This window comes from Podarcis pityusensis, assembly GCF_964106645.2.
Source record: "Podarcis pityusensis genome assembly, chromosome: 3".
In the NCBI taxonomy this organism is placed as follows: domain Eukaryota; kingdom Metazoa; phylum Chordata; class Lepidosauria; order Squamata; family Lacertidae; genus Podarcis; species Podarcis pityusensis.
The window spans coordinates 93,231,610-93,251,401 of record NC_138026.1 but is presented as its reverse complement, the minus strand read 5'-3'; the positions used below and the strand labels follow the sequence as shown (position 1 = coordinate 93,251,401).

At 42.1% G+C, this 19,792-nt stretch overlaps 1 protein-coding gene across 3 annotated transcripts in view; it reads left to right on the top strand.

The window, feature by feature from the left end:
* Positions 1-1,073: 1,073 nt before the first annotated feature.
* Positions 1,074-19,792, top strand: part of MIA3 (MIA SH3 domain ER export factor 3) — a 36,953-nt gene continuing 18,234 nt past the window's right edge. For 2 of the 3 annotated variants that reach the window (XM_081000083.1, XM_081000082.1), the window contains exons 1-6: positions 1,074-1,266; positions 3,691-3,824; positions 10,518-10,604; positions 11,349-14,094; positions 15,853-16,128; positions 17,915-18,054. In XM_081000083.1, coding sequence (XP_080856209.1) covers positions 1,089-1,266; positions 3,691-3,824; positions 10,518-10,604; positions 11,349-14,094; positions 15,853-16,128; positions 17,915-18,054 — 3,561 coding nt within the window. In that variant the 5' untranslated portion in view covers positions 1,074-1,088. The other variant, XM_081000084.1, reaches the window with a different exon arrangement.

Genomic DNA, 19,792 nt, shown 5'->3' with positions numbered 1-19,792 from the left:
ATTTGAGTGGCAATGCCTATTAACTTGGGGGGGGGCACTCAAATATTTTATTTTGGGGGTACCAAAGGGACCTCGGCCCCTAGGAGTTGCCTCCTATGGTTAGATGTGATTTTATCCTCCTGCAGTCCGAAATGACACTTCCTGTTCTACCACCTCAGGACCATGGACATAGCCAAGATTTATACTGGGGGTGGGGGGGGACCTCAGTTAAATATGTTTATTGATTTACTTGATCTGGGGGGGCAAGTGCCCCCCAGCTACGCCCACGCTCAGGATTCGCCATATCCCCGTACCCCCTTTCTTCAATTTAAATTTTCCTGCGCCTTTACAACTGCAACCCTAAAGACCCTTACTGCGGAGCGAGGGCGCGCTGGGGGTGGGGGGAAGAGTAAACAAATCCCAACTATTTATATCGCGCGCAGGAGACGAGCGCCTCTGCTGCAAAAGCGTCAAAACCCCGCGGACCTCCGGACTACAACTCCCGTCGACCCCTCGGGCGGGCCACCGTGCGGGCAGACAGGGCCCGACGGGAGCTCTCTCGCTCCACGCGCCCACCGTGCCCTAGTGAAAACATACGGGGCGGCTTGGCGAGCCGCTGAAGGACGGCCGGAAGCGAAGTTGTGTTTCCCCACTGACAGGGGAAGGTCCCCCAAGCCCGACCTGTTGTTGTCAGTGCTGCCAGATACAGAACCGGGGGTGCAAAGTGAACACACACATACACACAAAAATACAGTCGGGGGGTGGAGGGAGAGGCGAGCAAAGGGAGAGAGAGAGCGCCTGAGGTGCATTTGCCTCAGGAGTGGGGCGCGCGCGCCTATTCTTGGTCCTCCTCCTCCCTGTGGACAAGCACCGCCGCGCAGGGTGTGGTTCCCCTCCATCCTTTCCTCCTCCTCCTCCTGCTGCTGCTCCTTTGGGGCAGCGGGCGAGTCTCCTCCTCCTCTTCTTCTTCCTCCTCCCCATATCCTTCTCCAGCCGGGCTCTGCTTGCTGCTGCTGACGTGTCTTGCTCCGGCTTCCCCCCGCCCGGCCGCCCCACGCGCCGCTTCTTTTTTTTTCGGCGCCAGCCCGGCAGCCTCGCGAATTCCCAACATGGCTGCTGCGGCGCGGCGGCGGCCCTTCGCCCTGCCGCCTTGGCGGATGCTGCTGCCGCCGCCGCCGCTGCTGCTGCTCTTGCTGTGCGCCCAGCTGCCCCCCTGCGCCCAGTCCGGCGGGGCCCCGGACCGCCGTTTCGCCGAATGGAAGCGGTGCGCCGACCCCGAGTGCAGCAGTAAGTGGCGGGGAGGGAAGAGGCAGGCGACCGGGTATCCGCCGGGTCCCTGCGACTGTCTGCCCTTGCAAAGGCGGTGGCGGCGGCCGCATCTCCGAGGCCGCGTCAGAGAAGACGCTCTGGATGGGGGCCGCCTCCTGCCTCGCAGGGTGGGTTGGGGGGGGGAGAGCCGCGAGGGTGCTTCTGCCCCACCGCTCTTCCCACGTCCCTGGAGGGACGGCGGGGATCTCCATCTCTCCCCCTGTCATTTTACACCCTTGTCATTTTAAATATCCGTCCACGTTGCCTTGGGCCCGCTGCTCCTGGCAGGGTGGCCCCCCCCTTGCCACGGTTTCTTAGCTTGTGCCAGAGCGAAACTTGCAACAACAACAAAAAAAAAACACACCACCCGAGCTTAATTGAACACAGTGGGATTTATTTTTGAGGGGGAGGGGTTTTGGGTGTGAATGAGGTGTTTAGGATCGGAGCTAAAACTGGGAAGTGTTGCCTCAGTCTCTCACCCCCCCCCCGGCCGTCAAATGCGCTCTTGCAGGTTGCTACCTGTCTTCTACTTTGTAAAGTAGCGCGTGCTTTATTCCTTCCCTATGTGGAGACGGCGATAATTATCATCCCGATCACCATTATTACTCTTTCTTATACATTGCTGACTTTAACTGGAAGCCCGGGGGGGGGGGGGGCGAACCTTTTACATTTTATCCCTCCCACCCACCGAAACAGCTCCACCACGCAGTCTGAGATGTCCCACGGTGTCGAAGGGTCTTAGGCTGCATCTCTTAAGTTGCCCATGACTTTGGTGCTTGTCACCCTAAAAAATTGTTGCCCCAAATGATTTCATGGGCTGTTTTTGTTTGTTTGGGCTAACCCAGGGGAGGTTCTGATTCATCACCCAGTAAAAACTTATTGCTGGACCTGTTTCTCTTACTGCTGTCTCTGTACTAATACTGTTGTCACCAGGATGATTTGCTTTTAATAAGCATCAAGTATTTGTCTTCCTTTCTGCTTGTAAACAAACCTGCATCCTTTAGAAGCCTTTTTTTTAGGAGAAGCAAATTCTTGACCTCATTCTCCTCTTCTTCTCATTTCATTGTCCTGTATCAAATTACTCAAAGAAATCTGATATAGGAAATTCACTTTCTTGGAAATATTCATCTATTTGAGTGGTTCGTAGCTAATTAGATGACTGCATTTGTTTGTTTAAAATGTATTGTTCTGATCCAGAACTCATTGTAAGAATATCTCAGATGTTTCAGATTTGTAGGTTCAGATTCAGTGCGTTTAATTTTTGTTACTGACAGCCCACTCCTCAACTTGTTTAACTGCAAGGATGACTTCCTTATGTCTTGTTAAATGTGCATAGGGATTGCACCTGTACCTATGCAGGCTTACTTGGTAGTTAGTCCCACTGAGTTCAATGGGGTGAAGTTTGAGTATAGGATTGCAGCTATAAACTGTGATCCTATCCCCCATTAAACTTAGTGACACTTACTTTCAAGTAAGCATGCATAGATTTGTGCTGTTGATTTCACATTCCTAGACTAAAAATGTAGACTTTAATATTCAGTTAAACTAACTGTACAGTTGTGTGTGCTCATGCATGTGTAGAAGGACTCTCTAGCTACATCACCTTTCAAAGATAAGCTTTTGTGAATTATAAAATAGAATTTGGAATCCTTTCCATTGATTTTGTTTATTTATTAAAATATATTTGTTCTGCCTTTCTTTCCCAAATAAATTAATTTAACTTAAATTGAAACAAATGTACAATATCAAGGTTTTATTTTTTTAACAAAATCAACCCAGTTCAGCATGCTCTTCATAGGGCAACACACTTAGCATCCTCATTGTCAATGTTTAGGAAACACTCAGTTTTTGTGGTTAAATTAACATCTAGTGTTGTGCTCATATTTTAGTGGAGTGGCTGGTACAGGACTTGTTCCTCTTATTGTATTACTGGATGAACTTTTTAGGAACTTTGTCTTGTATTTTGTTTTAAGCTTAGTTTTAAATTGATTTTATGTTTATTTTGTTGGTTTGAGATTTCTTTTTTGCATAAAGGAAATAACAAACATATTTAATAAATAAACAAATAGCACCCTGGTGCATAATGCATATGACTACATGCATTTGGGACATAGTGAAGGATTGTGATACTGGGATATATTCATGGAGTCTATTACGTTTTTCCAGGAGAAACGTCTTCAATAAAATGTACATTGAAACCTCATTATGTCCTTTCATTGCCTTAACAAACATTTTAAGACACAAAGTAACTTCGATACCAGATTTTCACCAGCCATAACTTCTCATTCCCGGGCTACATTGTTTCATACACATGGACTGCAAGTTATAGACATGTTTCCTTTTCTGTTGAGAAAACGGCTCTTTATTTACTTTGCCATTTTTTTTCTCATTTTCTTTCAACAGTGCTAATGTGTCGAGGGAAAGCAGTGAAGGATTTTAAAGGCCCAGATTGTCGTTTTGTAGATTTTAAAGAAGGTGAATCGGTGTACGTGTATTATAAATTAACCGGCAGAACACATGAGCTTTGGGCTGGAAGTGTAAGTTTTTAAGTACTTTATATGGTTTAACACAAATTGGAAAAAGCAGTATGGGTGGTATTCAATGAAGCTTTACTCAGAGAAGGTGCATTGAAATTAATGAACATGACTAAGTTAGGTCCATTAATTTCAGTGGGTCTACAGTACTCTGAGTAAAACTTATTAGAAGTGACATGGGGTGGTATTCAACTAACATTTTAATTTTTCTTTCTTTCTTTCGCTGCCTCCCCCAGAGATGTTCACAGGTATTTTCACATTGTGCTACAGTATGTTATCTTACATATTCATTAAATAATCCCCACTTTGCCAAGAAGTCAAGGGATACTGCTACAGCCTTTTAGTTTCCTCAGCATGAGAGAGCATAAGAGACTTGTTAACTTTGAATTCTACAAGCAAAGCCTATTGGAAGTAAATGAATGCTTACAAAGAGGCAATACAATCACCAAGCTGCTTCCAATCCAGCTAAACTCACCACCTCTGCAGTTTTGTTTTGTTTTGTTTTGCACTAGAAATAGCACACCATCAGCTTCTAATGCAGAAGAGATTCTGCCTTGACTCAGAAAACTTTGAGTAAATGCAAATCTACCAGATTACCCAAGCGAGACAGCAGATTCCTGTTACTTATAATAGAATTGTAGAGCTGCATGTTTGAGAGTGTGATTAAGTTCCCTGGAAAGGTGGTTTTGGTTGAGAACTTCACAAACCCTTGAACAGATGAGGTGGTGTTTTTTGTTGTTGTTGTTGTTTTGCTTCAACTTGACTTAAAATTCTGTTTAATATTTAAATGTCAGCACCTATGATTGAAAAGTCCAGTAACTCATATTTTCCACTGGGTATTTGGAACCATTTTTGCATGACGTGGGCCTTCACTGCTTTGGAATCCACACATAGGACTCTTCTCAGTCCCAGAGATTTTCCTGGAACGGTCTATCTATACTCATGCCCCCAAGTTTTATTTTAAATATTTCTCCTTTGTTCAGAAGGTAAATAGTCAGGGGGTTAATGGTAACTGTTAAATTCAGGAATCTCAGCTAAAGCATCCATGACAGATGGCCATCCAACCTTTGCTTAAAAATCTCCAAGGAAGGAGAATCCATTGGTAAACTATCATTTGCAATTAAAAAATGCTTCTTTTGTGGCATGTATTACCACATTTTCAAGGTTTTTTTTTTTTTGTGTTTAATGGTAGCATTTATTTTGAAAATGGCTTGAGCCACTAAGTATATATTGCCCACAATTGCATGTTACTTTTACCTATCTGTTTCTGCCATCAACTTTTGCTGAAAAGCATTGTGTACTGCTTAACCCTCTCCTACTCTGCCATTTGTCCATTCAGAATTGTGTCTCCATGGGAGGAAAAGATTTTGGGGCCCTGTAATTTCTCCCCTACCCCATGATCGGGAAATGGAGAGCAGTTTGGGGTGACTCTTACAACTACAAAATCTGCAGTTTGGTCCTGAAAAAATTGGAAGGATATACCGCAAAGGCAGTATTGCACAAGAAAAATATTTTAATTGCATTCTGGAGCCTGATAAAGGATCTCATCTGTTTCATATTGGGAGCATAAATTGTGCTTTCTAAAAATGTGGTACACTGACAACACAAAAGAACTAACAATGGCTTGGATACAGAGACATGCACACTTGAATCCTATTTAAGGGCCCTAGCTCAATGGCAGAGCAACTGTTTTGAATGCCAGAGAGCCCAGGTTCAACCCCCACCATCTCCACATCTAACACAAATGGGAAAAAACTGTATGGGTGGCATTCAACTAAGATTTGTTCACAAATAGGCCCACTGAGATTAATGAACATTACTAAGATAGGTCCATTATTTTCAGGGGGTCTACTCTGAGTAAAACTTACCAGAAGAGATATGTGGTGGTATTCAACTAACATTTTAATTACTCTTTCTTTCTTTCACTGCTTCCTGCAGAGACGTTTAAAGGTATTTTCATTGACATTGCTCTGTGCATTTTAAAACATATTCATTAAGTACTCCACACTTTGCTGAGAATTCAAAGGGTACTCCTACAGCCTAAGTTTCCTCTGCATGAGAGAGCATCAGAGACTTGTTATTTTTTAATTCTACAAGCAAAGCCTATTGGAAGCAAGTGAGGCAACAAAACTACAGTGGTACCTCGGGTTAAGTACTTAATTCGTTCCAGAGATCCATTCTTAACCTGAAACTCTTCTTAACCTGAAGCACCACTTTAGCTAATGGGGCCTCCCACTGCCACCGCGCCGCCGGAGCACGATTTCTGTTCTCATCCTGAAGCAAAGTTCTTAACCCAAGGTACTATCTCTGGGTTAGCGGAGTCTGTAACCTGTAGCGTATGTAACCTGAGGTACCACTGTACTTGCATTAGATTCCTAGATAGCAACAGTGTAGACACATACCACAATCACCAAGCTGCTTCCAGTTCAGCTAAACTCACAACTCTCTCTGTGTTCCCAATTTAGTAAGTGCTAGTTACTTTCTTTCCTATTCCTATACCATGAGGAGCACTGGTCTTGAATCCCATTCTTGTGGGTAAATTTCCCTTTCAGAAGAACATTTAATGTCAGTAGCTTCCATTGAGGAACGTTTTGTTTTGTTTTTGCATTACTCGGTATAAGGCTGCTTCCTAGGTTTCTACTGAAATGAATGGGACAAGTTAACAGCAACTAACATAACCAATGGATCTTAAGTACTACTCACTAGATTGAGGCCTCTGTTAAGGTGATGGTGGCTTTCAGTAAACATGATAGACCTTACTTCAAATCTTACTTCCTCTTTGCAATGAGATGTCAGAGAGGTAAGATAGACTTATAGATACCTACTAGGCTATAATTTGTCACTGCTAAATAACAAATGAACAGTCCCTTAAAGTTGGGTATTCTGACTGCAGGCCTGTGCAGAGCTTGTCAGAGGCCTAGGATGTTGGCAGGACAGTGTAAGTCCAGGGCCCTGGTGGGCTCCTGCAGGCAACTTAGCCCTTCGAGGCCAAGGAAAAGTGTACCTGGCTGTCCCCTGCCCCTTACACAGACTTGTCTGGTTGAACGAATTCCTTGTAGCATGCTGAGCATATTTTTTTCCCCCTTTGTAAAGGAAAGTCTGCCACTATGAGCCATTACAACACCATTACAACTGCTTTCACTGGAATACACAAGTGGGATTATGGCACAACAGACTCTCAGCCAGCAATAGAGTCCAATTAAAGTTGCACAGTTGAAACAGGAAAAGCACTGCATGCAGTGAAAGTGGCAGAATGGAATCATTGTGTTCTTCCAGTAATTCCCCTCTGACATTACTGTGCCACAAATAACCTGGATAATTAGGAGGCATCTGTTTCCAGGCTTGCCAGCGCTTTATAAACACAAAATATGAAGACTTGAGAGAGCCGGCTCTGAAACAAAAGGCTGGATAATTAGACCCTCAAGTTTTTAAACAAAAGAAATAATTAGAAAGTTCACACCCACATTAGCCAAATTAATGTGCATTCAAACAGCTGTATACAATAATAAGTTTAAGGTAACTCAGCAAAGGTCAAGGTGAGAGTACAGTACAATATCTTAAATCCTTTGTAACTGATTACAAAGTTAATACGGAAAAATTGTTCATTCCTGCTACAAAAAAGATGCAGTCCATGTCAAGAACACCTATTGTGCAACCTTGACTTTGGATGTTACTAGTTTGCACCAATATTTAAGAATAAATATTGAACAAAGGGAATAACACATCCAGCTAGCATTCTGTTTGTTCATAGAAGAGTATTATATACTAGACAGATGTTCATTTTACTGTACCATCCTATAAGCCAGATAAATCCCTGGTTTAATTGCATACAAAAATGATGCTGATGCTTGGCATTGTTTTTCCATCTCTTCGTAGGCCTGGCATCTAAGAGTTTGATGCAGACTCCTTAATAATACAGTGGTACCTCGAGTTACATACGCTTCAGGTTACAGACTCTGCTAACCCAGAAATATTACCTCACGTTAAGAACTTTGCTTCAGGATAAGAACAGAAATCGTGTAGCGGCAGCACAGCAGCAGCGGGAGGCCCCATTAGCTAAAGTGGTACTGAAGGTTAAGAACAGTTTCAGGTTAAGAAGGGACCTCCAGAACGAATTAAGTTCTTAACCCAAGGTACCACTGTAATAATAAAAACATATGAATCTGGCATCGAGAAATTGGAAATATATTTCTCAAGCCCTATGAAAAGACATCTGAATCACCTGCTCTCAACTTTTACTAACTTATTTGAAGCCAGGAAATGGTCCATTTAATTATTAGTAAATATCTGGGATGTTTTCCTGGCAATAAAACCACCAGGATATTTAGGAAAGGGGCAACACTCATGGAGTGCATTCTAACTGAGTACATTATCTTTAGCGTTTGTTTACTTAATGTGTTCTGCCAGTTTCTAAATGCCTCAGTTATCTAATCTCTGTAGCAATTATCGGCTGTTAATATTGGCTTCCTGATAACAGTTGTAAGAACTGAATGAGAGCAGAAGTGTGAATCTTTTCTAGAAAGCAGTAAGCAGGGATAAAATCAGAAAGTGCATGCCTATGCATGTTTACTCAGAAATAAGCACCTCTGTGTTCAGTCTGACTTACTCTCTAGTCACCACGTTTAGGATGAGAGATTTTGCTTCCTTCCATAGTTTGCATTTTACTAGAGTAGCATCTTGCCTCTTGTGTGGAATTAATGATTCTTACTGAAATACACGTTGACAAAAGAAGGGTGGTCTTGCATTGATGTTGAGTGTGAATAATTTAAACAATAGCAAGGAGTCAAATAGACTTTAAAATACTGGGAAATGTTTGCAGAGTGGTGGTGGAGTATTTGAAAATATGAGAATATCACAAGGGCATCTTGAATGTGATGTTGGCCTACAAACCATAACTTATTCTGCAAATATGCTATTTGTTAGAAAGTAACTTATCTCATGCTAGGTTTAAGAACAATGAAAACATCTCATTGTTGTTATATTCAATGGTAGAAAAATGGATTTCGAGGAGAGCAAAGTAGGATGGGGGGGGGAAAACCTGCTTTGTTTACGCAAAATTCATATTTTCTCTTGCTTGTATAGAAGCTGGAAATTCCAGTCATGCTCTCCCAGTTTTAGACAACGTAAGAATGGCTTCTACCTCTGAGCCCTATCTCTCAGAACCAAATTCGAGCTTTCCTGCCAGTGTAAATTGCAGCTTCAGAGGAGCAGAAGACTGCAGCACAGGAAGGAAGATTTAACCCCGCTCTCCACCTGTGATTGTGATCCCAATTATTTTCCATTGGCTGCTATCAAATGTAAAAATGCAAAGATGCTTTAAACATCACACCTAGTTTGATCCTAAGTACCACAATGCCTGTTGGTTTTTACATTTAATTTCTGAAGAGTATGGTGCTGAATATACACTGTTAAATACAGAATAATCAAGTACAAGAAACAAAGACAAACATCAGCTTTTGAGCCAGGCAAAAAGAATGCAATCTAGATGAAGTTGGGCACACCTATGCCCACAGTATGCTTCAAATGTGGATCAAAGGTCCCAGTAAATTCCATAAGTTGAAAGCAAGTTCCATTAAAGGAACCTCCAAATAAATATGCACTAGTGAGAGTGCCATTCCCATATTTCAGCAAGACTTAGAACTGCTTTTTTCTGGAGTTTGACTAATAATCTAATACAGTGGTACCTTGGTTTAAGAACAGCTTAGTTTATGAACAACTTGGATTAAGAACGCTGCAAACCCAGAAGTAGGTGTTTGGGTTTGTGAACTTTGTCTTGGAAGCAGAACACGTTCCGCTTCCTGTTGAGTGTAAGTTGAATCCCCCACTGCTATGGGAAAGCACACCTTGGTTTAAGAACGCTTTGGTTTAAGAACGGACTTCCGGAACCGATTAAGCTCGTAAACCAAGGTACCACTGTATACCTTTCTGCAGTGCTCTAAGCTGAAGTGGCGAAATTCTGCATCTAGGCATTGATGTTTCACTGCTTTGCTAACTTTCCATATATTTCCTTTACATTCTCAGTGAAGCTGAGGCAAAGTATTTGCATATAACAGATGCCTCAAACTGTTATTGACCCCTAATGCTTGATGGTTTCAATCTTTAGGGTATGTGGCCTTTGACTGTGCCTATTTGGATGAATTTCAAATAGTGCCTTTTTAATGGCAGCTGCCATTTAAACTTACTGTATTATTTCAAATACATAAAAACTTGTTTTATTCTGTATTCCTGACCCCCATTATTCTTAAAAGGGTTTGCAGGGGTCAGCAAACTTTTTCAGCAGGGGGCCGATCCACTGTCCCTCAGACCTTGTGGCGGGGGGCCAGACTATATTTGGGGGGGGGGGGGGATGAACAAATTCCTATGCCCCACAAATAACCCAGAGATGCATTTTAAATAGAAGGACACATTCTACTCGTATAAAAACACGCTGATTCCGGAACTGTCCGTGGGCTGGATTGAGAAGGCGATTGGGCCGGATCCAGCCCCCGGGCCTTAGTTTGCCTACCCATGGTTTAAGGGGGCCAAAAATTGTACTAAATAGGAAATTGACATGCCAAGTATCATGACCAGTTCTTCTGATGCACTGCAAGTGCCACTCCTATGCATTCGCAGCAAAGTTGCCTCTAAACAGGCAGAAATACTTAAAACAAAACCATTTCTCATACTGACCCTTCTATTTCCTTGTTTTCCTCTCAGGTTGGAAATGAATTTGGATATTTTCCAAAGGATTTACTTGAGATAAATCACATTTATACCTATGAAGAACTAGAATTGCCAACAGATGTAAGTTATTTGCGAGTTTCTTTTGAACTACACACTATTCAATTCTCAAGGCTCAGGAATATGCATGGATAAATCCATGTCTTTTAAAGGGCTCACTTTAAAAACAGACCATATAAATGAACCCAGGAGAAGAAGGGGAAAGAGCAGATTGAGATGGAAAAAGAAGAAAAGCTGTTATTTTAAAGAAATATTTTAATTTTCTCCAGCAACAAAATTCTCTGTATTTTAGACCAATAAATTCCTCTGTTTGAGATCCAGGATGACCCCAGCACAAGCGACAAAACTTCTTCCCCCTTCCCCTCTGCAGCTTCCCACACACTAAAACAACAGCAGCAACAACAACAACCCGGCTCTGGAGGGCCCCCAGTCTTCTGGAGCAGATTTTGTGGGAGGCTGCGGGGTGGGGAGCAGAGGAAGGGGAAATCCTGTTTGCATAAGCAAAATCCATTGGGCAATTGGTACATCACAATTTATCAGGGTTTCTGTTCTGTATAACCTGATCCTATGCCTGTGTCTATAAAGCCTTATTTCCAAAGAAGCAGGCACAGGATTGTAGCACTAAACTTGTTCAAAATCTAAAGGAGCTCTTACTATCCATTTTAAATAGATGACTCCCTTGTGGATCTTAGTGGGAACAATTAAAATCTAAATTTCAGCTAGGTTAAAGCAAGATGCCAACATAGTAGTAAATTTTAGAAGATAAATTATTTCCTTAAGTAACTAAGATTATTTATTTTCTTTCAGGAAACAGACTTTGTTTGCTTTAATGGAGGCAAGGATGATTTTGACAATTATAACGCAGAAGAGCTTTTAAAATTATCAGAGGACATGGTGGCTAGTGATGCTGAAGCTCAGCTAGAAACTGAAAAGGAAGAGGAAACGGAAGGTGCTGAGCATACAGAGTCAGTAGAACCAGAGATTGATGGTTCTGAAGTGGGCTCGGAAGTCGACAGTGAAGACCATGCGAAAATGGGTCAAAAAGACAATTTTATTTTTGAAAATAACGAGAATGTAGAGGGAGCTCTTGATTCCAAGAGCAAGGACCTCACTGTAAATAGTAACACAGACAATCCTCAGGGAGACCAAAGTGCACATCAGCCTTCAGAAGAAATGCTGCAAGAAACATTAAAAGTGCCAAAATATGAAAGTGCCAAAAACTCTAGTGTATCTCAGGGCAAAGCTAAACAATCAGATAATGGAGGCGAAGATGATGGCACTGACACACATCTACGCCAACACGAAGTATTGGAAGACTTGAAAACAACACTTGGCTCAACTGCAGATGCCCTTGTGTCTGATGATGAGACGACTAGCCTTGTTACACCTCTAGATGATGATTTCAGCGAAGATCTGGGCATTGACTCTTACGATACAGAGAAGCTTGAAGAACCTGAGGAGCAGTCAGAAGAAATCCCTTTGCTGTCTTTTACAAAAGAAACAAAATCATCAGAAGACCCAGAAGCTGAAGAGAAGCCATCTGATGGGGTTTTTGAATCAGAAACTAGTGACCTTGACGATGGCATTGCGGAAGCTGCAGGAAGATTTGTTCATGAGAAAAAAGATGACTCTAGTTTACTAACAAATTTAGGCGATAAATTTTTTGCAATTGTCAGTGGAGGTGAAAGAACAGTTGATGAAACTGATGGGGACAAGGAGGAGGAGGAAGAGGAGGAAGATGATGAAGATAATGAAGAAGTGGTCCTAATCAGCAAGAAGGAAAATACAGATGTGTTAGCTGATTCAAAATCTTCAGCAGAAGATGATAGCATCACACCAGAAAATGATCTGATTACAAAGAAGATACATAATGTAGATGTTGGGGACCCTAAGGGGGAAAAACATGAAACTCAGGACTACAAAGAAGAGTATTCAAAAGCTGAAGTTGAACCCACCATAGAAGAACTGCAAAGCACTTCTACACATGATTTTGGTGCCTTTTCTAATTATGGAGGTGGCCAGCAGCCTAAAGCATCCATGGGAGCTAAGGAAAAACATTTAAAACCACCCCTAGGTGATATCAAAGATGACCCAGAAGGGCTTTCTCTTCATAAAATAATAAAAGGAAAGGAAACAAGAGATGGTCACATTGAAGATAGCTTAGAAAACGATACAAAACACAAAACTTTATGGGAAAAAATAGGCAAAAAAGATGGCGATGGTAAACAGCCAATGAACATTGTACCACACTTGGTAGAAGAGCTAACAAATGAATCTCAACCTGAACTGGGCGCTTCTGACCTTTTGGAAGGCAAAACAAAGCAAGACGGAGAAGATCTTGAACTTGGGAAGGTGCTCAGTAATACAAAGCAGTCAAATGACTCTGCTATGGAAAGCATTCCCACAGAGGAAGATACTGAAGTGCCTAGTGTCCAATCTGAACAAGCGACTGTAACCCAGGATTTAAAAAAGGAGGAAGAAGAGAAGAAATTGATTATAGAAAAATCCACGCAGGTTACACAACATAGAAACCTTACTCAGCAAAACACGGAAGAACTTAAGCCTGTGGAGTTAGATGCTGAAGAAGATGATTTCCTTGAAGTACTAGAAGAGGAGTTACTACAGGATGAAAATGCAGTGAGCGCAAAACTGTCTAAAGAGAGACTTGCAGATGAACAAAGTTTCACGTTAGGGGCTGAAAGTGGTACTACTCAGTTGCAAATGCCAAATGGTGCTATTTCAAGAGCTGCTAATCCTGTTGATGCAATAGGAGAAGATGCAATAACAACACTTGAGCAGGCCAAGAAAGATGGCATGGAAGATTGGAACGAGGCACAGGAAGGAATACAAATAAATAAAGATTCTCAGCTGAGCGAGAAGGAAATCAAAGAGGAAAATCAGGAGGAAGTGGCGCCTCAAGTGAAAAATTCTCTGTTTCAGGAAAAAACCCAGTATATACATGATAAAATAATGTCAAATAAAATAAATACTTCTGAGTTAGAAAACAAGAATGACTTTCATGAAGAGTTACAGACCTCAACAGAGCACCAGTATTCCAGTGATGACTTTGGGCCTCAAGAGGTCTCAGAAAAAACAAATGAAGCTGCAGAGCCAGAGTACAGTGAGTCTGTGAGGCAGCTCAATATAATGAAAGAATTTCTTGATGAAAAACGTATTGCACGTATCCAAAAGTATCTTGGACCGCAACATATCTTCAGGATAGAATCTTTGTTTCATGACCTGGAGTTGGAGCTGATGTTTGCTCAGAAACACACTGATAACCATGCAGATACTGAAGAGGCATTGGACCGGATCCTTGAATCTTCAGAGTCTAATATTCTGGATGTTCTGAACAAAGTTTTAGATTCCAGGGAGGAAGAAAATAAAGAAGAAGTGATCAAGGAAATTGATTTGTTTGATGACGAAGCTGCCTTAATGGATGACATCCAGGAACTAATGTATTCATTAAGGCAAAAATACTCTCCAGTTAGTGAGAGTGCTCCACTTGCCTCCCTTCTGGAATCTGGGATGGACTCTAGTGAATCCATTACAGGTAAGTCTTGAGTCTGCAGTCCTGTGCATTCCTAGGAATAAGACCCACTGGACTTGGTGGAACTTACTTCTGAGAAGATTTGTGTAGGATTGTGCTATATTGACAGGGCTACAAAATATGCCAGAAACCCTTGATGCATAGGCACCTGCAAACTTGATGCTGAACTTATTTAAAGTGTTTCTCGAACCCTTGTCTAGGATAATTGCTGAGGAAACTTTTTAAGACAGCTGATGAACTCTGAATCAAAATGATTAATTGATCAGTGAATTTAACAAATTAACTATTTCCAGATTTAAATCATGGCATTTTACTCAGAATGGAATTGAATGTGCTTCATGTTGAAAGCCTTGATGGAAATACCCTGTGTACCCTGTGTACCTCTGCAGAGGGTGCTTATTTTACATTCAAATGTGACACCCCACCTGCAGTCTGAAGGGATACAGAATAGTATGCAACTGAGCTTTACTTAGAGAAGACCCACTGAAATTAATGAACATGACAAAGTTAGGTCTATTAATTTTAATTAGTCTACTCTGAGCAAAACTTTAGCTGAATACCACTCACAAGGACTTTAGTGTGACAAGTGGGACATAAAAAAATAAATAAAAATACCACACCAATAACTAGCCTGTTTTTTGTTTTGGCTTGAGGCTTGTGAAGGCCAAGTGTGAGAACTTCATTTTTACTTAGAAAGTCTCTAATGGGATAAGCCAGCTTGTCATATTAGCAATGAGGTCGTTCTGTTTCCCAGACAGTGGTCTGGGGCCTGCATGCATATTTTGCCACACAAATTGACCACCTTTACGGTTGCTCAGCTGGCACTATCTGGCAGTAAGAACTTTATAATTATAGAACATATGTTCTTAAAATGTTTGATTATTATATATTTACTACATTTAAAATGAACATGAGAGATGAAGCATTAATTTGTGGAATATCATGATTTATTAAAATTTCAAACTCTTAAGAATGAACTTGATGACAAAAAGTTTTACCATATATTTGTTTCACCACTAGTTTACCAACCTTGGGATAGACAATCGTAATTTGTATTCTGTGCTACTAAGACAATAAAATAAAGACTGAAAGTTTGATCAGTCTTGAAAGCCCCACTGAAAATGGACTGCATTTCCAGCTTCATATAATCTGCGTATCCATGTTGAAGTTTTGGTTGCTAATCCATAACCATTGGAAATGTTTCACTTGTTCCTTTTGAGGAACAAATGTTAAACAGCAGAAATATTTTGAGTTGGCAAGTCCTGACAATGGCCTGTAAAAATCCTGAGGCTGAATATATGCTGGTTGTTTGTTGGTCAGTTCTTAAACTTTTAAGCTTATCTCTCTAGTTGGAAATTTATTTATTTAAAACGGAAGCTAGAATTATTCAAAGTGGTCAATCTGAAACAACAATATGCAGCAATGTTGCTGAAGCTAAGCTGGTCAGTTGGCCTGCACAGAAGAAAGTGTATATGTCCCTTGAGTTCTATGATGTAAGAAAGGCAGGATAAAAAACAGAATAAATTAACAAAAGTTCACAAGTCCTGCAGGGGATAGTGGCCATTCCTACGAAAAAAAAGTGTTTCATATTACTAATATTTGTATTCTGAAAAAATGTTTATAGAAATCCCTAATTCAGAGTTACTGAAATGAAAGTAATGTATTTACAAACAAAGAAAAATGTGAAATTTAATTTAAGAAGTAGGCAAGGTGCTGGCAGGTGTATAACCTAACTAAAATATATACTTCTGATCACTGTAGCTAATGCAAAGGAAACCGAGCATGACAGACCTTCTATAGAAAGCCCTGTAGAGAACCCTGATCAAGAGTTACCACGAGATTTGGAACAGATGTCAACAGCAAAGGAAGACATTATTCACCCAGATGAACCGAAAGAACATAGGAATATTTTGGAAAAGACTGGAACTTCGGATGAAACAGAAATCAAGGTTGTCATTGACAGTGATAAAATATTGCCAATTGCAGATATGACTCTTACATCAATTGATTCAGGAATGGAGAAGGACGTCGTTCCAGGTAACCTTTTTGATAACTGTTGTTATTTAACTTCTTTCTTTTAACAAAAAGCAATGTAGTTTTTAAAGGAAGCATACCAAATGAAGTCTATAAAGTAGGCATACAGTGGTACCTCAGGTTACATACGCTTCAGGTTACATACTCCGCTAACCCAGAAATAGTGCTTCAGGTTAAGAACTTTGCTTCAGGTTGAGAACAGAAATTGTGCTCCAGCAGTGCAGCAGCAGCAGGAGGCCCCATTAGTTAAAGTGGTGCTTCAGGTTAAGAACAGTTTCAGGTTAAGTACGGACCTCCGGAACGAATTAAGTACTTAACCCGAGGTACCACTGTATTTATATTCAAAATGGTATATTTTGCTGGTGACATTATTGTATAGGTTTTTAAAGATTTCCAATGCCCAGAGGCATATTTACAAAGAAAAATATAAAAACTTCTCATAGAATTGTAGAGTTGAAAAGGGACCACAAGGGTCATCTGGTCCAACCCACTGCAATGCAAGAATATTTTGTCCAACATGGGGCTTGAACCTGCAACCCTGAGATTAAGAGTCTCATGTTCTTCCGACTCAGCCATGAATGAAATTACTTATGACATTAAAGTCAACACCTTAATTAAGCAACTTACTATGATTGCAGAGCTTCTGGTGCATGTGGAGTTCTCCCATCCAGATGAGCTCCAGCTCATTTCTGTAGAAATGACAGATGCCTCTGTACATATGGCGTTTTCTCCATTTAAACGAGAGATGCACAGAGGGCTCAGAATTTGAACCTGTGTTATAGAAATCCTACCTTGATATGCTAGTGTAAGATAATCAATGGTGATTTTTTCACCATTTTCAATTCAGCAGACAAGATCTTCTAAAATTATGGTCATCAACAGAGAAAATGTATCTGCATATAAGTAAGGTTCTACAGACAAATCTCTTTAGATTTAGAAAGTTTTTCTCTAAATTGTGGTATGATGACGATATTGCATTATGAGTGAATCAGTAGTATATTTGAACTGACTTAACCCACTAGGGTGAAATTCTAAAGACATTTACTGGGACATAAGAATTACTAATTAGTGAACATGCTTAGAATCATGCTGTTAGGTTGCAATAGTATGTGCACTTACAGCACAAGCCAGCACATATTTACTCAAAAGTAAGTCCCATGGATTTCAAGACTTACTCAGATTGACTAATGAGTAAACAAGTTGCAATATTGAGATGTACAGGTCTGGGGCTCGATCTAGACACATTTAAAAAAATGTTTCAGGAAAATGCGTTGTAAACCTCATAGCGGGAAATCATGTTGGCGAAAGACGGGACTCCACAGTGCCATCTGGTGTCACAGTGTTATAACGCATATAAAATGCTTTTTCTTCACTAATGTAGCTGTGTCCTGGGATACACTTAAATTAAGACTTAAGTAGGGCCTCTGAACAAATATACAGTAATTGATAAATTTTGATTGCCTCTTCCTGCATATTTTTGGACTAGAGCCTACTTGCATGAAGTGTCTTCCTCAATGTGTAATGCACACAAAATGTAGAAGAAATGTAAACAGTGAGGGCGTATCCTTGTGAAATACAAGAAACTAGTCTGAATTGTGACCAGTTTTTATTGCATTTATTTATTTATTTATTCATTCATTCATTCATTCCTTCTGAAGGGATGTGGGTGATGTACAACAGAAGATAAATGTGTTAATAATTATGCCAAAAGTAATGTATGTCTTTAAGATGCCTTTTTTTGCTGAAAACATTTAGTGAAAATAATATATGGAACTTTTTTTAACCTAAGGTATAATTAATGCTAAGGATGATGCCACAGAAGAGAGTAGTAATCCATCAGATGCAGACTCTACCGCTCCACATATTACTGCTGCCTTGGATAGTGCTATCTTATCAGCAAAGGAAAATATGCGCCCCTTCACAGAGCTTGTGAGTACCTACTTAATGGTGTATATAATCAGTGTGGTGTTAATGTCTAAATACATGTTTAATTTAAAATTTGTAAAGACGTTTAAGCAATTTGAAGGGTATGCAGCTGCCTGATCTTGTGCATATGTGAGTCCCACTGTGGTTCGGTTGAGATCCCTCCCATGTAGAAATACAAAGGATTGCAGCCTTATGCACCCAAGTGTGCTTGCAACAGAGTCCGAACCACGTTCACACAGAAGGATGTTCAAAGACAGTGGTACCTTGGTTTTTGAATGTCTCCGTTGACAAACATTTCGGTTTTCAAACGCTGTAAACCCAGAAGTAAATGCTTCAGTTTTCAAACACGCCTCGGAAGTCAAACATGTCATGCAGCTTCCGTTTTGAGTATTCCGTATTGAGGTTTCAGCTTTCAAACGTTTCAGAACTCAAACGGTCTTCTGGAACAGATTACGTTCGAAAACCGAGGGACCACTGTAATTTCAGTGACAGTTGACTGCTGTTCCAAGCATGTTTAACAGATTTCAGCAAACACACACCTGGAACCCTCTACAAGAAAAGCAGCATGCATGGCGATGATTTTTAGTTGTTGAAAACCAGCAGTAGGAACACCAGTGCTGCTCTCCTGCTTAAAAAAAGAGCCTTCATTGCCTGTTCTTCCAGACTTCCCGTTATATACAAATAGGTGGTTCCCCCCCGCCCCTTTTGCACACACCTGAATGTAAAAGGTACGCGTTTGCTCTTGAAGCCAAACAATTTTGCCTCCAAAGTAACTTAAACCAGTGCCGTTTGAGGAGCTGAGGCCTGTGGTCGCCTCCAGCCGTGCTCTCGCTGTAACTCCCGCTCCCCGTATTAAGTGAACGGCTACAGCGCTTTCCTTCGGGAGTCAGAGTCCGCGGGAACGTGCTGCCACCCCATTGCCAAGCCAACAGCACCCGTCCCGGTCTGTCACCGCTGCTCCCGCCCTGCCCGCCCTCACCGACTTCCGGCAAGGACCCGGCGCGGCCACCTTCCCTTCCGGAATCTCCTTCCCCCTGACCTGCCGGCACGGGCCGATGACGTCACGGGGTCGCTCGAGGGTCAGCGCGAGGTGACGTGTCCCTGCGGGGAACACAGGCGCCGTATCAACGGTCGGGGAGAAACGGGCCAAGTTCGCCGCCGCCGCCGCCTCCTTCCCGTTCAGATAGTGGCAAGCGTCTCTCCCCGCCCACCTCTCCCCATATGGAGTCCGTCAGTCTTCCCGGCGCCCCCGGTGGCGGCGCGGCGCTTCTCCTGGGGCCGCTGTCCCGCGGCTACGCTTCCCTCACGGGCCGCCTTCTGGAGGTGAGCCGGGGGCTGGCGGCGAGGCAAGGGGCGAATCTCGGCGGGGTCCCAGGAGAGGGGGGGAGTTGTAGTCGCAGGGGTTCTTGTCGCCCCCTTCTCGCAGGCGGGCCGCCTTCCAGGGCTCTTCATATTTTAACGGCTCCGAGCGCCCGTTGGGGGCTTCCGTCGCACCTGGGGAAAGGACCGTGGCGGCGGCCGAGGGATGCGGGTGGGGGGTTGGGTGGAGGTGAAAGTAACCCGATGGGCCTTTAGAGACAGTGCGAGGAGAAACTAGGTGAAACTAGTGCTTAAGATGACACACGGAGAAGGGGAAACGTGGGTTTCCATACGACAGAGGAGGATTTGTTTACTCCTTGCCTCTCTCTGCACCCCCTTTTGCAGGGCAGATGTGATTCGGCAGAAACGCTAGTCCGGTGCA